This window comes from Eptatretus burgeri, chromosome 14 (assembly GCF_056783735.1).
Source record: "Eptatretus burgeri isolate ZD-2024b chromosome 14, Ebu_testis_v1, whole genome shotgun sequence".
NCBI classification, from domain to species: domain Eukaryota; kingdom Metazoa; phylum Chordata; class Myxini; order Myxiniformes; family Myxinidae; genus Eptatretus; species Eptatretus burgeri.
Genome location: NC_140974.1, coordinates 29,794,789 through 29,814,627, shown reverse-complemented (window position 1 = coordinate 29,814,627; position 19,839 = coordinate 29,794,789). Strand labels below are relative to the sequence as shown.

Sequence of the window (19,839 nt, the reverse complement as noted above, 5' to 3'; positions counted from 1 at the left end):
GTTGCAGGGTGGAGTTGGCTTTTCCACAAAGTCTTCTCAAGCCTGTAGTCTGACGGAAACTGTGGGGAGCAATGTAGAAGCTGAAACTGCATTTAGCAGTCGGTAGTTTTGCATCTTTCACCGACTGCAACTACAAGAGCGGTGCACTTTAATTTTTTAAGTATCGGTACACGTACATGTGCATGTCCAACTAACAATAATTGCCCAACTTGTCAAAAAGATCTGCTTAATAGTCATGTCTCATCCAATCAGAATGATTCAATAACAAACAAAACAAGTGGTGCAGGCACAACAAATGCCACCCATTTAAGGCATAAAGTTATTTTGGGGATCAAATTTAAATTTGATACATCCTTAACCTGAATGTTGATTATAAGGAATAGAATAAGGAATATTTTAGTCTTAGTTTGAAGTCAATCAAACCATTTTTGACGAAGTTATGAGCGAAAAAGATTTTGACCTTTTTTGTGACCTTGATCTTTGATCCAATTGGTCCCAAAAGTTAATGGGGTCGTCCAAGGTTCATTGCCGACCTGTGGATTAAATTTGATAGTGTTTGCTAAAGCCGTTTTGCCGTAAAGTTGCTAACAGACAGACAGACAAACAAACAGACAAACAAATCGGACGATTACAATATCCCGCACCCTCCCGGAGGGAGGGAGCAGGATAAAAAGCCCAACTGACCGATGATGCAAATGGAGGCAACTTTAAAGTTGTGCAACCACCGAACTGCCGCGCCAGTTTCACCACATGTTTGACGATCATCGTGCTGTGTTTAATTGTTTTGTATGCAGAGTCATGGCTCATGTGAGAAAATAACAAAAGGAACAACAGAAAGGGAAGACGGAAATGTCAACAGCAGGGCCGAGGGAGAAAAATGGATGGAGACGGACAACAAGGGATGCAGATATGGATGAGGGGTAAGGGAGAACGCAAGGGGTGGACAAGATGTAGACAGAAGCAAACTCTCAGGAAGGAGAAACTGCAAATTTGGAAGAAAAAAAAAAGGTGGGCTTTGGGGTGGGGGGGGGGAGGTGGGAGATTGGGGTTAACAGGGGTGCAAAAGATAATGGATTTGGATTGCGGTCGATATGAGGTCGTGGTGAATCGCTGTTTTGAAGACCTGCAGAGAAGAATGAGATTGAAGACAATGTGGAAGGTGATTCCACAGGCGGGGAGAAAAAAGAGGAATGAATGGGTAGACTAATCACGCAAGTTCAAAGTCACAAACACATCACCGGATGCAATGTCAAAAGCAAGATGGCATCCCTCCCAATTACATCTCTCACATGCAAATGGTAAAAGCAATGAATAATCTCTCACCAAATCAATCGCACCTTGCTGTGACAAGGTTTATATAATTACAATGAGATAACGAGCCAAAACAGCAGCATACCTTATTGACACTGTGAACCATTTCGAAATCCTAAACATCGAATGATCAACATGGAGAGTATCAAGGCATAAACATGAGAAGATAAAGATATCTTAGTTGTTAATCTCCCAAAGGAGTCACTACTTCACTTGAGAAAAAAATCCTGTGCCTTATTAAAAGAGGAATGGCGTGATAAAAAGAAGGAAAATGCAAACCGGTGAAACACTCAGTTTGTGAGCAGCACCTGAGTTTTCAAAGCGGCATTTATGTCACCGCTGTGCTGCTTTACCATGGAATGTCACTTTCCGATCGATTAACTCCTTCAAAAACAATAAGCCGTGACAAGCATCACATTCAGACCGTGGCACGCACACACTCATGCTGGTTGAGCCAAGTACGCACAAAGTACACAATGGATAAACTGTCATGAATGCAGTAAGTGATGAGAACGTGTTGGAGGCTTTTGGGATGGCCAGACGTAATGCACTACTTTCACTTCCTTGCCTTTGGCAAAAATTCTCGGTTTACGGCAGAGAAACTTCCCAACAGCCTTCCGGCTTTCATTGCCTTTCAGGGTGATGGAAGTAGCCATCCAATTTACCGTGACGTGAACATGATCCTAAAGAGACATTGAAGGGGATTGACTTCTCATCTATTTATTACACAGAAATGAAAGAATTTTGCACCTAACCTCCACTCCTTCTTCCGTCTTACTAGATCCATTACGTTCCTATAATGTCCCTTCACTTTTCTCCCCACTCCTCCCCGATGCTCTTTCTTCCTTTGCACGTGCTACGAATAACAAGTGTGATGCACAACAGGTGCTCAATAAAAGCAACAGGCTCTGGTGTGGAGGAAGCAACACCTTGTCTTTGTGCATCTACGATCAGCTGTGCGAATCCATATTCTCACACTTTTCTTGATCATATGTGCTATTGCTCTGTATCCTTGTCCTATAATCCTCTACTTTTTACCCTGATATCTTATCATGTATCTTTTGTATTTACTTGTTTGCCCATGTACACAAGGAGAGTAACTTCACCCCTTTGATGGTTAAAGAAAAACAACTTCAAACCCATCAACGAACACAAAAGTTAGAGATGTTTTCTCAGAAGAATGAAGAACTAGTTTCTATCTGCTTCAGCGGACAGGTAGAGCGATCGGATAAATTAACAGACTATTGATTGAGGTACGCTAACCTCGGTGAGAACCAAGGAGAAGATGTTTCTGGCGTTAACCCATCATCGGAGCAAAAGAGCAAAAATCTTTTCTTCTTCTTTAACGGCCACAATTATTCCCACGTTCTGGTGGAGTTGGCTGGGGGAAGCTTGGCACAAGTCTTTCACGAAACAGCTGGCCACGCCTGACGTTCGACTAAGGTTAGGGCAGGAATATAATTTGCTCATTATGTTGGTGATAACTCGCCTCCTCTTTATGTAGGACATCATGAGATCGTCCATGTCCACAAACTAAAATGCCGGCAGACAGCACACGCTGTTTAACGTCCATCCGACGGACTGCATTCACATTGATGAATCTCCCTGCCTGCGAAACACTGGGATGAGTTTATAGTTGAGTCGGGATTCAAACCCAGGCGAGACGGCTTAGAGGTGATTGTGCATAGCTCTGTCAATGGAGTAAAAGAGCAAGACATGTTTTCTAACCTGTAGTCACACATGAATGGGGAAATAAGCAAGCTGGTAGATTTTACTCATTGCAGGTCTCGCAAACAGGGAAAGGATCGCACTCATATCAGCATCCGCAGAACCGGTTAAGATGATCGAGGCATTGCACCCAATCTGGTTCCTTGTCTGTCGCAAACCGTCTTCAACGCTTTCCACATCGATTTTCACATCACATTGGTTTATCTAATCTCTACCTTATGCACATATGCTACAGGTGAGGCACAAACAATGTTGTCCATGGTCGTCTATTTCGAGAACATGTCACAGTACCAATATTCCTGAAGTTCCCCCATTTTACAGCGTTGCCTCGTTTTGCATTGTTAAACTTTCTCATTCAATTTCCTTATTGACATTCGCACATAACTACTGATGGACATTGTGTTTATTTATGTATTTGTTTTTATTGCAGTCTTTTTCACTGACTGGTGTAAAGAAAATATTATTTCGGTGGAATAAAGCTTGTCTTTTACAATGGATTCTTGGGAACCAGCTTGCTGCTGTGACTCTCGCCTCGAACATCTGACAAGCCAGGTCAAAGATCACCCACGAGGCTCAGAGGCTCCGAACCAGGGTGCGATAACACATTGGAAATCCTGGTCTATCTCACCAGCTCTCATCGTATCTTTAAATTCCGGTCCCAAAGCACAAGACAATCAGGCAGCCAATCCCAACAGAGATTGATCAAAGTGCATTATACACACAGTCAATGTTCGTCTTAGCAATCGTGCAATAGGCAATCCACTCCAGTGTAAGCAAACAAGCCAGCGATGTGCGGTGAAAGTTGCAGCGATAACAAGGTTACGGCACGAACAACTTACTGAAATTGAGAAGGCTAACGAACCCTTAAAGCAACTAGAAACATCCAAACAAAACCCATTCACGATTTTGTGAATCACTTTCAAAACCTTTCAGTGCTTACATTGAAGGATGATCACTCATGAATGTTATAAACCTTAAGCAAAGAAATAACTTAATGATAAACAAGGTCTGACTGTGAAAACAAGGCAGGAGCCAATGATAAAGGTTTCCTCATGTGTGACTGCACAAGGTGTAAGCATGGCACTGAGATATATGCAAGATTGATATTTGCCTCTCACGGTAACGTAACACATTATACGAACAGTGAGTTGTAATCGATTATGGTTGAAAGACAATGGACTTAACTGAAATTGTCCTGACTTAGAAACTAAAAGCAACTTCAAACGCTTGCTTTCCAGTACAGTAATTACAAAATTATTGTGAGAGCATGCTCAGGACAAAGTACTCGTGACAGTGACACCCTTTTTTGGAATATAAGAAACCATTGTGAATAAATAACCCCTGGATATTTCCTTTCTGTCCCAAGACTTTTGGTAAGAGAATATAGTTTCTCGACTTCCTGGAAAACTTTCAGCAATTCAAATAATATCTACAGCTCTTTTCTTCAGATGTCATATTACAGCAAGGCCCAAGTAGATTAACATAATTTATGAATAGGTTCCTGTTTGTGCTTGTCATGTGATCGTGAAACACCTTAATGGGGGTGAAAGGGACTCAATAACTGAATAGACCAAAGGGTTAGCAGAGCAGCTTACAAAGGGAATCCCGAAGAGGTTAAACTCGAGCATGCCGATAACAGACCATCGCAGGTCATTCCACGTGGCTGCGTTGTCACCAAGCCAATGGCCTGTGGAGGCCCCGGAGCCAGGGGCAGTGGAACGAGAGATCACCATGCTCCGTTTGTTGGGGAAAACCGTTTTCCCTGCACTGCAGTACATGAATGAAGAACAAAAACATTGCTGTTGAATACTTCTTCCTTATCCATTTCACCACCAGCGACAATGACCGATTAAGCTTTTGCTTTGATAAAATTTTCACAAGTTCAATATTTTTTATTTTTAATGGAATTGCAACCAATTTATTCAACGATGTTCAATAAGATGGAACGGTTTGGTAATGGAACTTGTTCAGTCACCTCTGTGTTGCGATGGCCATGGAGTATCCATAAAGGCTGTGGACATCATAGTGTCGCCCCCATGTCTGCAATGCGTCCATACACAGCGTCTTCATGTACATTTCACGACCCACAATGTCTGCAATGCACAAACCGTGACATTACATCAACATGGTACATTGTTTTTGAGTTCATGGTTCTTTCCTTCAGTCAAAATTTGACCGCCGGGAAGAAATCTGCTCTCATAATGGAATTTTATATTTCATTGCAGATGAAAAAAAAAATTAATATTTTTCAATTATGTCATTGAGTCCCAAAACCGGTCATTGAGTCCCCAAAACGGTTACGAGTAAACTAAAGGCAATGTCCATAAAGCAAGTACAAGTGGTTCTTAAAACTTGTATTTTGTAGCCAAGAAAATGGATTTGAGGGGTTTATAATCGGGTCAGGAATCCAGTGTCCTTACACTGGGAGCTCTGAAAATGAAACGTTTTGGGGTCCATCGATTAACAGTGGCACTTACAGATGTGAATGCATGTAACTAAATATATACTGGTAATTTGGTGAAAGCCTATAGGTCCCTTCTTCTTGTAAAAAAAAAACATAAAAAACACCATGGATATGACAGGAACATCCATCCGAAGGGATGTGTGCATAATAATCCGGCACCTCTGCTGGCACGTACTGTACAAAGTGGACACCAGATTTAAAGATGCATACCACATTGCACCAGATTGAAAGATTTGGACAGGATATCTCTGAGCTATCCTCCCTGAGATTGAAATCAATAATCTGAGACTCTACATGACAAAAGAAAAACTGTTTTGGAGAGGAAGAAAAGCAACCTTTGCTTCACATTGCTAAATGTCATCAAAAGGGGCAATCACACTAGATGGTACAAACCAGGTGGAGGAAATTCAGAGGGTAAAAAGAATATGGTTCAAAAATATGGTTTGTGCGTCACAAGATGTTTGCGGAGATGATGGTGCAGATGACACAAGATAAAGACTTTGTTGACAAGGTAGAACAAAGCTTTACTTTTCCACAAACATAGTAATCATTATGAAAACGACTATTATTCAATCAGTTCAATTACATAACTATGCGAGCGTGTTTCATTAAGACCTGTTTAAGAGGCGAGAACCAGTAGCATCCCACCCATTGGAACTATTCCTGGGACCGGATGCTGTGGGAAGGATGTAATTGTAATCGTGACTAAAAAGCTTAACTCATTCAACGAGTTTCCTTAAGCTAATTCAGAAAGATGCGTTCAATGAACACGGTAGAAAGACAACACTCACTCGGAATAAACGGAGGATTGTTCCAACGATTGTTGACACATCCTTTCTTGGAACCAGGGATGAAGCTGGATGGTTCATTCATGTCCTGAAAATATAAAGTGTAGTTACAAAATACAACAGTAAAATGTTCAGGAAGTAAAGACTGCTCCAGTATTGTAGGTATTACGAGGACTAATGGTGCAATACCGATCAATTAAAAACCTGTGATGAAGAGGGGTAGAATGAGGGTATGTTTAAGAATCCTTCGGAAACTTTATCAACGATCGAGGTTTGAAATAAAATGGAACACCATTCTTTCTAAAGACAAGAATGTGTCTGTATCAGCCCAAAAATAAGGACAATTCATTTCTTAATCCAATGTTGTGATTTTAACAACAGTGGGGGGAAAGAGGAAGGGGGGTGGAGAGAGAGAGAGAGAGAGAGAGAGAGAGAGAGAGAGAGAGAGAGACAGAGAGAGACAGAGAGAGAGAGAGAGAGAGAGAGAGACAGAGAGAGACAGAGAGAGAGACAGAGAGAGAGACAGAGACAGAGACAGAGACAGAGACAGAGACAGAGACAGAGACAGAGACAGAGAAAGAGACAGAGACAGAGACAGAGACAGAGAAAGAGAAAGAGAGAGAGAGAGAGAGAGAGAGAGAGAGAGAGAGAGAGAGAGAGAGAGAGAGAGAGAGAAGAGAGAGAAGAGAGAGACAGAGAGGAGAGACAGAGAGGAGAGACAGAGAGGAGAGACAGAGACAGAGACAGAGACAGAGACAGAGACAGAGACAGAGACAGAGACAGAGACAGAGACAGAGACAGAGACAGAGACAGAGACAGAGAGAGAGAGAGAGAGAGAGAGAGAGAGAGAGAGAGAGAGAGAGAGAGAGAGAGAGAGAGAGAGAGAGAGAGACTTTGAACCTGGTTTGTGCAGGTATTTGTAATTTGTTAAGGGTACTGGTGATAATTCAACTACATCTTCACAAGACACCCTAGGATCTTTAACCTCCACCAACTAATGCTAGCAGACTGGATTGCATCTGATGGGTGTAATCTATAATAGAAAATTACCCCTGTGTGGGGGTGACGGCCATCTCTATAATACCACAAGTTCTCAATGTTCAGTCATGACCGAAGACTACCGTGCAGTTCTACTGCGCAGCTCGAACTGCGCAGTTTGGTTAAAGATGACTCGGCATTTTGGCGCGCGCACACAAAATTATATTTTGAAAATAAATGCCGACGTTTACATTTCGGGTTTTGAAACTTTTGCACCTTCGGCGGAAAATGTATAAATATACAAGGTCAGCTGCTATGCAATGACACCATTCACTAACTTTTACCATGCCCAGTAGAGAATATATAGCCTCCTGAAGGTAGGGCAGTTTTTGCAAACTTTGAAGTCACGTGACGAGAAAACGAAAGCGAAATTCGAAAATCCGTCCTGACCAAATGTAGATATTGTCCCATAGATTCATATGCCACAATCAAATTCAAGATCGCTTGAGAAATGTAGGAGGAGATAGATTTTGAAAATCATCATTTTCGCATTTTTTGCCAACTTTGAAGTCACGTGACACGAAAACGAAAGTGAATATCGAAAATCCGGCCTGAACAAAATTTAGATGTTGTCCCATAGATTCATATGCTACAATCAAATTCAAGATCGGTTGAGAAATGGTGGAGGAGATAGAATTTGAAAATAGTCATTTTCGCAACTTCAAAGGCCTCGTGACCTTGACCTTGACCTTCGGTGACCTTGAAAGTCATACCATCGTGTTCGTCTCATCGACCTCTATCAGGATCACTAATGACCAGATCTCCCGCTTCAACTTCATTGTGAACGGACGGACGGACGGATCAAAGGACATCGACACCCATATTATTAGGTCATGCTCGAAGAGATGACCTAATAAATACCGACGTTTACATTTCGGGTTTTGAAACTTTTGCACCTTTGGCGGAAAATGTATAAATATACAAGAGTTAGTTAGTTGCATAGTGACTGACTACCAGGAGGTAGTCAATAAGGGTGAGCGGTTAACTGAAAAACTCAGTTCAGTTCGCACACCCAAACCGAGGTTTTGAAAACTCTGAACCAAAATTTTGGTTCAGAGGATGTTTTAAAAAATTGTGTTTGTACATGTACAAGAGTCCAGTAGCAGCAGTAGGAAGGAGTTTGACTGTGAACTTGAGCATCACGTTGTACATCATTACCTTGTGACCTAACCATCCCATTCTTCCCACCGATTAATTTGCTCTAACGTCATCATTTACTTTCAGTTATTGTAGAGTGTCTAACATGCATTCTGTAGAAGTTTGCTTCGTCCTAGTCAGTAGAATTGGTCGATTTTGAGGGATGAGATGTTTGACCTGAACCAAAGAACTGAGCTAATCACCGCAACCGAACAGAAAAATAACCAAACTGCACACCCTTATTAATAGTGAAATAGCAAATGCAAGAAAATCTCTCCAATAGACCTTATTCCTCGTCCGAGTTCGGAACATCTGAGCATGCGCAGTGCATTTTCAGCCTTAAATTTTGGTCAATTTCTCATCTATCACGAGCTCAAAGTTGCTGAAACTCGGCGATCTGTACGAAAAAATAATTCTCTACAAGGTAAAACCAAAACTAGCCTTCTCGCTGTTAAAATAAAAAAGTGTTGTGGTGTTCCGAATGAGAGCCGAATAGGGTGTATTTCCTGACTTACCACACAGCTGTAGCTGTCTACTGGACACCAATCACCAAATTTATTTACTATACTCTCCTCTGCACTAATGCCAACGAGTCCGTCAAATAATGTCCAGTAGGTAGATGGCCAAGAGTCCGTAGAAGTAGGTGGTATAATCACTATCACTCAATGTAGTATAGTAGGTAGGCACAGTAGCAAATGGCAGACAGACAACTACGACACAAACCAGTCAGTCAGTGGATTTGATGGGTAGATACGTAGGCCGAGCCCTTTTGTTTTCCAATCTCTTATAAAAAGTGCAACAACACTGACGACACCACACTACTCACTCTTACTATCCACAGTTCTGTTTGTTCAGTTCAGAATAATCCAGTGGACTCCGCTGGACCAACCGATGACTAAGACAACCGATGACTGTGCACTATATGCAGGAATAATGTTTATATGTGTACGACATAAGATAAACGCGGAAGGAAACCGGAAATATTGGAAATATTGGAATGGAAATATAAACGCGGAAGGAAACCGGAAACATTCCGAAATCGGAATGCATCTACTATTCATAATGAAGGAAAGGCTGTTATAATTCAGCGTTTTAATCACAATTTGAAAGAGAGACTGCATAAAACATTTAGCGAATAGAGTATTCAAAAATAGGTTTATATTATTCAAGGAATTCTGGATGAGTATAATCACACAATACATTCCTTTTTAAATCCATAAGAAATTGAAGAGGTTCTATTTGTGTGCATGAATTAGAGAAAACAACAACAGGCAAATTTTTTTTAACGATTTCTGAATGATTTTGTTTTGAAATAGTTTTTTTGAGTCCTTCCATTTATTAAATGATTGTTATCTCATGACTATTTGACGATGTAGTCTTTTTGATTGAGTAATCTTTAAGATTATTAAATGGTATTGGAGAAAGCAGTGCAGGACCTGCTGGTGATTGAAAGACCATGAGAATATTTAGTTATATCAGTAATTATATGGTCTTGAGGCTCATGAAGGGGGTCACTTCTTTAGATGATAAACGGTAGGTGTGTTGAACCATTTTCGATGACAACAAAGTAGAGGATTTTTTTTCACCTGATTAAATCTAGTTGGTGAGAGGTTGCACAACCTCTGGTCCAAAATTAAAAAGTGGGGTTTTTGTTTTCTCCAAATAAACAACAATGGAGGATAGTGGTCCTAAATGTGTATTCCAACCTCACCATTGTATGTATTCATGAAGCAATGGCCCAGAATGAGAAGCCACTGGTGATTCCAATTGTTTTGTATCAAGTCAGATGAGAGGCCTGGAGTTTTGACTGAGACAGAGTTGATGAAACATTCACTATGAAGGTCTGCGGTTTTGATGTTGGTGTGAAGATAGGTGTGATCGCGAGACAGCACGAAAAACAGGCCTTTGTGTGTGATGGCTTCCACAAGATTAAGTGCTTGCTCTTTGGCGAGATGGGCGGTTTGAGGCAATGAGCGATTCTGAGTCGTCGAAGCCACTGATTCAATTCAATGTCCCTCGTGCATGCGATGATTGCTGTGGATAGAACACTTTGAGGCATATTCTTCACCACAGGTCTCAATTCCTCAAGTTTAGAAAGGAAGGTGATTTTTGTCCTTTTTATTACAAATAGAACACTTTTTCAAGCAAGAAGAGCTTGTGAGAGCATACCGATTGTTGAGTTACTCTGTTCTGTTATTGTGCATGGCAGCTTGGCTGCCGGATAGCTATCATTTCTTGGAGCTTGGCTGTGCCACTGATGCCGTGCCCCTCTACCAGTATACTGGTAGTCATTTTGCCGACCTTAGAAGGATGACAAGCTGAGTTGACCTCACCTGGTGTTAATTCAGCAGCCACAGAGCTCAAACTCAGGACCAGAGGATCCCAAGTCAGCCACTTTAACCACGAAGCCAACATAAGACTTTTGTTGAGTTACTAAGGTTATGTAAATCCATGTCATTGAGTGTTTGGATTTTTTTTATAATTCCTTCAATCAATATAGTATGCATTTGCGAGGCCGAATGGATGCAAGCACGCACACACGATCATGCGCACACTTCCAAAAACAACAATAAAGCAAACTATTAATGAACCAACAATCAGATGACAAATAATTTGAACACTGAACATGTTGCATCAATTTGGACTGAAAAACTCAACCAGTAGGTAAAACTGTGGGTGTAACCTGTTTGTTCATTTTATGTTTTTATTTACTTCTAGGTGATGCATTTGAATTGATCCATATGAGGTTGTTACAAAGTGATAGCTAGCTCGCCACCTGTCCACCTGTTTCATTTTGTGAATATTTTGTGCCATTGAGAGTAAATAAAAATCAACTTACAATCCAGAAACCATCAAATTGAACTTTCTTGTAAAATTCTTTGCACTCATTGCTCCACCAAGAGATGCACAATGGGTTTGTAAAGTCTGGAAACACAGCATCTCCTGGCCATACCTGCAGATGAAAGGTGACATCTTGGTTTCATTCACATCAACTAAAATGACTCTTTTTTCAAAGTACATACTTGTTTATATATTTATTCAACAACCATTTCATATTGTTCTTCTGATACCATTTGTTGTGTTCTCTCCACGATATCCATAACATTTGACAAAAGGTCCAAATTAACATAAAAACAAACTAGAAGGGCACTCGGTGGAGCAGATACCTCTGCCACGTAATGCCTGATCCACGAGAACATATTGGGCCCAATACATTTTTGAAATATCATGCTATACAGTACTATACCGTTTTTGGCCCTATCTCTCAATGGTGAAGAATCGCATTAAAATTTAAATAATTCTTGTGTCCAGATCCAGATTCTGATCTTTAGCAAAATCAAATCAATTCGTCCTTCCCACATCCCCAAACTGTCGACCAAGTTTCATCTGAATCCGTCCACAACTTTTTGAGATATTGCACTATAAATCATTTTTGGCCCAATCTCTCAATGGTGAAGAATTACTTAAAAAAAATCTAGTCGTCGGATCCGGATCCGGATCTTCACCAAGATCTAATCAGTTCGTCCTTGTCACACACCCAACCTGTCCACAAAATTTCATCCAAAGATCCGTCCACAACTTTTTGAGATATCCTGCACACAAACAAACAAACAGACAAACAGACAAACAGACAGACAGAAAGGGGTGAAAACGTAACCTCCTTCACCTTCGTTGGCGGAGGTAAGAAGAAAGCATCCCAGAATGCAAAGCCCATCCACATCCACTTTGTAGTCAAACTAAACTTGATGAAAACAACTAAAACAAACAAAAAATAAAAGTAAAATTTATTAACTAGTATGCTCCATATTCTCATAATAAAAGGTTTTTGAAAATTTGATGACAAAAGTTCAAATGGTTGAATTATAAAAGCCTGGATGCAAGCACGTGCACACACATACGAATGTCGACACTTTGAGACCTGGGAGGGCTCTGTTCCACCTTCTGGAACCCCCATATGGAGATATCAACCAATGACACACACATGCACACACGCACACACACGCGCGCGCGCACACGCACACACACGCACGCACACGCGCACACACACACACACACACACACACACACACACACACACACACGCACACACACGCACGCACACGCGCACACACACACACACACACACACACACACACACACACACACACACACACACACACACACACACACACACGGTTGCCAAACCCCATTTGTGGGTGCGTGGGTGGACTGGCTGATGAAAATGAAGAAGTTCCGTCTCTTCACTGAATCCATTTGTGTTTTAAAGTCTCCCGCCATTCTGTGGGTAAAAATAACCTCCTCCCTCCACATGCCCACCTCACCCCCTTTCTACACAAACGAGAACATCTACACAACTCCAAAACCCTGCAGGAACAGGACTTCACTTCCTGTGCAATACACTGTGACAAAAGGTTCAAGACATACATGAGATTCACAACACTAGACAACTCACTGGTAATGACATGCCGTTTGTAACACTATTTTAGGCCTGATACTGCCCGGACAGAAACACCCTCATCATTTCCTTTTACACGTCTTATTTACTCCGAGGTGATGCAGCTTTAATTCAATCTGCAGCGTGGATTTACAGCATATGTATCAACATAAATAAATCTTTGTAACAACCAAGAAATAACTCTCCACATCTGGAAGTAGGAGCAGCATCGATAACACTTCATTTAGAAGAGAAGGTGGTGGAGAAAATGATGGGTTAGAGCAACCAAATAACCAATCCGAAACCCAGGCCGTGTATGTCATCTACATCAGAAGCAAACCTTTCATTACCGTGATAGGTACCTTGTACAAATCATGGCAATGAAAGGTTTCCTTGTGATATAGCTGACTTGCATGGCCTGCAGGGTTTCGGATATAGACATAAGTCTCCATCATTTCAATACAGTCCTTTGCAATCTCTCCCTGGCCAGCACACCATTGTACAGCTATTTGATGAATGACGGCGGAATCCTATGCCTATCATTCTGATCCGGCAGGTTCACCTCCATGAGTTTTCATCATGGTTGGTAATTTTCAACGTCTGGGATTCTCGCACAGCCAAGCTTGAGGGATTTATGATGGATGCACCCCAAGGCGAGGTGGTTTCAGGGAAGGACAGAGAAAAAAAGTGACATGAAATAGTTGTAATTGTTTTCAATTAAAACAACTATTCCATGTCACCTGATGTGTCAGAAGATGTAATTGTGCTTTTTATAATTGCACGAATTACTGCTCCATGAGACTCAACTGCTGGACTCGGAGTCACATTCATTGTATTTTTCCTCGATTTACAGGCAGACTCAATGTAGCGGAACAGTACTAAGAAACTGGAAGTCCCATCAAGTTGATCAAGAGAGCGTGACACAGTGGAATGTACTACATATTGTAGCTCTGCCCTCAAAAGTAGGGTATTAAAGAGGAGGGTAGTGAGATAGACAACTAAATCTGGCACACATGTCTTGAATAATCCCTGATGATCAAGCCATATGACAACCAAAGCATCGATTTTGAGCTTTCATTTTTGGACAAAGACTACAAGGTGCTTCTTATTTTCACAGTTTTGACACTGCGGTATTTGGACACTTACTGTATGTTGCTTGAGCATTGACATCCTGAAAAATAACACTTCATTCTTCGAGTCTGAGATTCTAGTATAAAACGGTGAGACAGCAACTTTGTTCTAAAGACCATGAGTCGATTGGCTCAAGCAAGTCATAAATGTAAACCAACCCCAAAAATTGTTTCGCAATAACATGACCACATAATACATATGCAAAAATGCAGGAATATATTGTTCGACCGACCCAATATATTCTGTCAAACTTCCTTACAGTCCCTCTTCTCCCCAATTACACTCTTCAAACCTCCCAACTCTCCTCTCTCGACCCTTACCCTCCACATTCTCAAATTCCTTTTCTGCCTCGAACCTCCTTAACTCTCAGTGTGCGACACACACACACACACACACACACACACACACACACACACACACACACACACACACACACACACACACACACACACACACACACACACACACACAAACACACACACACACACGGATACATGGTGACCTGGGAGGACTTCGGTCCACCTTCTAAAACCCGCATATGTATAAGCAGTGGAGTACTGAAGGTGTCTTGAGCCTGGGGACAAACCATGATTTTGCGTACCCAACCCAACCCCACTCCACGCCCCATTGCTTAAAAAAAAGGAATTGATACGAGTGGAGAGAAAGATGGGAAAGGGGAATCATGAGAAAGGAAATAACAATTATGAAGGAGGTTTCACGGTGTTTTCCCGCCTTACGGATATTGCACGTGATTTTGTCCTCGCAATTACAACAGTGAGTAGGAAACACAATAACAAAGAATGGATCATGCATGGTACATGCTCGATCTATGGCACCTTCCAGTGTAGCACAAATTCAAACAAGCTCAAATGAGCTAAGATCGTCGTCCTCTTAATGATGACGTCATAAAAACGAATTTGACGTCATTGTGATGTATCAGGTTTGCAATAAATTATCTGTGCTAATGCCCGACTTGATTCCCGCAAAAAAATTCAAACAGCTTGCCTCGATTCGGAGATAATGGTGTTGGCGATTTCCATTAGTGGCGATATTATGAGGTTAACTTTTTTTCTAGGAAGAATTTCCAAAATCGGAGATGGTTACTGCCTGCGCGTGGGCTTTCTGCATATACATGGCAAGTTTCACAAAGCTCCGATGAAAACTCTGGGTTGTGAAACAAAAAATGTCAAAATATAGGAATGACGTCATAAAAATTGATATTACGTCATAGTGATGCATCATATGTGTGGTAATTCATCTCTGCTAATGCCCTGTTCGATTCCCGCAAAGAGAATTCAAAAAGCTTGCCTAGTTTCGGAGATAATTTTTTAGGCGATTTCCATTAGCGGAGATATTTTGACGTCATAATTTTTTCGGAGGAATTTTCAAAATCGGAGATGGTTACTGTCTGCGCAGGGTATTTTTACATATATATGCCAAGTTTCAGGAAGTTCCGATGAAAACTGTAGGCTGTGAAACAAAAAAGTCCACTAGAAGAAGATGAAGAACAACAACGTGAGTAGGACTTAGAGATCCTGAAATGAGGATCTAAAAACACAAAGCTCTATCATGGAGAAAATCATTAAATATATGAATCTGTGGGAAAACCACTCGCTCAGGATAACAGAGCATGAACCACTTGCTCAGGATGATGGAGCATGAACCACTCACTCAGGATAACAGAGTAAGAACCACTCGCTCAGGATGATGGAGCATGAACCAATCACTCAGGATGATGGAGCACGAACCACTCACTCAGGATGATGGAGCACAAACCACTCGCTCAGGATAACAGAACACAAACCACTTACCCAGGATGACGGAGCATGAACCACTCGCTCAGAATGACAGAGCATGAACCACTTGCTCAGGATGATGGAGCACAAACCACTTGCTCAGGATGATGGAGCAGGAACCACTCGCTCAGGATGATGGAGCACAAACCACTCGCTCAGGATAACAGAGCACGAACCACTTATCCAGGATGACGGAGCATGAACCATTCGCTCAGGATGACAGAGCATGAACCACTCGCTCAGGATGATGGAGCACAAACCACTCACTCAGGGTGATGGAGCACGAACCACTCGCTCAGGATAACAGAGCACAAACCACTTACCCAGGATGACGGAGCATGAACCATTCGCTCAGGATGACAGAGCATGAACCACTCGCTCAGGATGATGGAGCACAAACCACTCGCTCAGGGTGATGGAGCACGAACCACTCGCTCAGGATAACAGAGCACGAACCACTTACCCAGGATGACGGAGCATGAACCACTCGCTCAGGATGACGGAGCATGAACCACTCGCTCTGAATGACGTAACGCAGCAAAAGCGTCCGCAGTGAGTGAATGATTTGCTCTAAATGTTGTAGTGCGGTACCATCATCAACTATAGGGTGTTCGGAAGCACTCAAGCAAGCACTCCAATGAAATGGTTGATAAGGAATGTCTGGCCAGGCTGTGGCTGAACACCATTATTTAATGTAGAAAAACCGTGGAGACACTGCAAAGTTTAATCGCCCATGAAATAAACATTGCAGGTAATCCACCATGTTGCCTGCTCATCTGTGGTACATCATTCGCGGTCTGCACAAACATTGTAACTTTATTTTATAAACGTCCGTTTTTCAACAGATTTGATTTGATTTCCTTTATAGCACCTCGCGAAACCTCCGAAAATATGCACACTAATCTGGCAGACACGATGGATAAGCATTTACTCTGGGGGACAGGGCACGAGGTCACGCAGTGAACGCATTGAATCATATAGCTCAATGAAGCTGGTTAATTTTGGCACATTCTGAAATATTCTCAATATTTCAATATAATATCAATATAATTCTCCAAACAGGAGACAAAGATCAGTTTAATGCTTTGGAAATTTCGCATGTTCCTGTGTATATATGGAGAAGGAGGGCCGTAGCCTTGCTTGCTTAAAGTAAATAAGTATATCGGCTTATTTATAAGACTTGTAATTATTTCTTTAAATTATCAGATTTCACTCCAGATTTCGACACTTATTTAGTCCGGACGATATCCGATCCTCAAAAAAGAAATAATATTTCGTTGATCTACTTTTACTTAGTCCGTGAGAGTAGATCGTGGACAATTGTATCATATAATGCATGAAGTCACTCCAAGCTCCTCATAGGAAAACTACGGACGAACCTTTTAAGACAGATGGACAAGTGTTATTTTTCAGGATGTCAATGCTCAAGCAATATAAGTGACCAAATAACGCAGTGTCAAAACTGTGAAAATAAGAAGCACTTTGCAGTCTTTGTCCAAAAATGAAAGTTCAACGATAGCACTTACAAAAGCAATGTTTTCAGCAATTCATAGCCATGATGAATAGGTATTCGATAATATGAGTGAGGAAATTAAAAATCATATTTTATCATTAAGAAAACGTTGTGGCCTGTTCCTAGTCAATGTATGGTTAGGCAGGCCAAAAATCATGGCGGCTTCAGACCCCGGTGAGGTTACCCAGGAAATGCCTTGAATCCCCAAAGAGCGGGTGGCTGAGGATGCAACTGATAAAGTATATACTTAAATAAGGCCGTTAATTATCTTCAAAAAGTGTGTTTAAATTAACCCAACCACCCAATTTTCACTCTCGCACTTCCTTGGAGTTCCCTTCATATGCATGCAAAGTTTCAGGCTGCTAGGTTTTATGGTTTTGGAGTAATGGAGGAGACACAATGACACACACACACATTTATTAGTATCGATAGATATATTAAAACTGTCCTCTGACCTTAGCTGAAAGCCAAGACCACGGTCCCGGCGCTCTCACCACTCACAGTTTGGAGTCGCACAGTGATCCTGATAATATTCAGCCTCCCCACCCCCTCCACTCCCTCTCTCTCCCAGGTCAGGTCAGGTATGGGAGCATGCGCCAGAGCAGCGAGTCTCTCCCCCATACCTCCAAACTACCTCCCAAATAAATCAATTCAAGGAAAACTGTTTTCTGATCGATGTTCCCACTCGTGTTGAAATTATAACATTCATCTGAAATTAAGTTGTTCCTCGATCTTAAACTGACATCTGTGGACAGACTGACAGATAGTCAATATGAGCCAAATGTTTATCCCCACTTTTTGCTTCACACTCATGGTGTAAAACACAAACATTAAAATGCTCAGCTCTGTTTATTAAATCTCTTCGTGTTACCTCTCCAACAAGTGGTGTTTGACCATCAGAGGTGTTCACCCAAACTCCAATCTTTGTGCCTTTTTCATAGGTCTGATAAGGAGTCCCATTTCTTTTTTCATTGATACTAATGGCTGGGTCCTGAGGAAGAGTGGGAGAAAAACATATCATGTTAAATATATCATGTCACGCTGTCATTGTTAAATGGTCAGTTTAGAGAAGTTGTGAAAAATAAATGAATGAAAAACCCGAATGGATCTCGAGCTATACATTAGAATTTCAGGAGATCCTTCTAATGAGAAACATTCAACACTACCTGCAAATATCACAGTTAGACGTGCAAGAATTTGAGGTTACAATTAGATATGCAAGAATAAATGTATTACTGTATGATTGCCAAGATAGTCCAGTTGCTATCCCCAATCATGCTGAGGAAATGCTTCTTCAGCCGAATCATTTTTTTCATTTCCTATTCACTCCTTTAAAATTTTTCACATGCTTGGGACCTTATTTATCAAGATTTGTAAACGAATGGAGCAAGACTTCATCAGTAAAACATCAAGCCGAGGAGAATGCTACGTTTACTCTGTATGGGTACAATGAAGGGCACAAAAGCAACAATTTACAGGAATTAAAGGTTTGCGGTGGAACCCAAATGAGAGAGATCATGTTATGGTTGAGAAATGAAGGTGGCCGTTCAGCGTGCAACTGAACATTTGCTCTCCTTGTCCCAATGTTTCCTACATAGTCGACATCAAGATGGACCACCTCGTCTCTTTTGAACCATTTCTGGTCTGAAACCAACATAGCACCTCCATAAACATGAAGAAGCTATCGTATGAGATCAGATGTGATCATTACGGCCTTCGTATGAGATCAGATGTGATCATTACGGCCTTCGGATACAAAAATAAATCAACACACCATGGACACTTTTATGACTGTGGATGAGTGCAAGCAAAAGGGCAGCCAGTTTAATGCAATGTCATTAATGTAGTACGTGAAACAAAACGTTTCATCCCATAATGAACAATAGCAAAACAATAGTTTGAAACCAGCCTTTAATTGTCTGCATGTAGGGAGTACAGCCTGGAAAGTAATAGCTCAGGGGCAGGAACATGATAAATGGAGGCGTCTGCACGGCCTAGTTATAAAACAAAATCAAGGTCAATCAAATGAACATTGCTGGTATCTAATGCAACTCTTCCATGTATCAGTTCCCCAAGAGTGTCCAGGTTGATTTCCAGGGTCCACTTATGGAGAAACTGTCACTGATACTGTCAGAAGACATGAGCATAAGTGTGGCCTCAAAAGTCTCTTGGGTCTTGCATGAAATTTGACTTCAACTTTGTTTATGAAGTCATCAGGTTACAACTTCATAACATTTTTGGAATCTCCCATGACAAGGCCAAAGCGCAAGGTCTGTTGCTCTCACATTGCAGACAGGTCTGTGGCATCTCTGTATTTATCGTCTCTCCTCTGATATCATTGCTCCCTCTGCTCTCTCAGCCCTCTGACCCTCTCCGGCCTCTGTAGGACACATTTTCTTCCAATAACCTCCTCTAAGCTAAACCTCCAAAATCAAGGCTCTAAAATCCACATGTGAGCTCTCTCTTTTCTCCCACTTGTGGAACTACCTTTCAGAGGC

The 19,839-nt window shown here is 41.5% G+C and overlaps 1 protein-coding gene across 1 annotated transcript in view; it reads right to left on the bottom strand.

Annotated features, from left to right (window-relative positions):
* Positions 1-19,839, bottom strand: part of LOC147012881 (sucrase-isomaltase, intestinal-like) — a 465,156-nt gene that overhangs the window by 216,071 nt on the left and 229,246 nt on the right. Inside the window, exons 17-21 of the mRNA XM_085853461.1 lie at positions 18,213-18,332; positions 11,306-11,419; positions 6,295-6,379; positions 5,015-5,132; positions 4,635-4,806 (exon numbers count right to left, since the gene is read on the bottom strand). Of these exons, the coding sequence (XP_085709587.1) occupies positions 4,635-4,806; positions 5,015-5,132; positions 6,295-6,379; positions 11,306-11,419; positions 18,213-18,332 (609 nt within the window). The remainder of the gene's footprint in view (positions 1-4,634; positions 4,807-5,014; positions 5,133-6,294; positions 6,380-11,305; positions 11,420-18,212; positions 18,333-19,839) is intronic.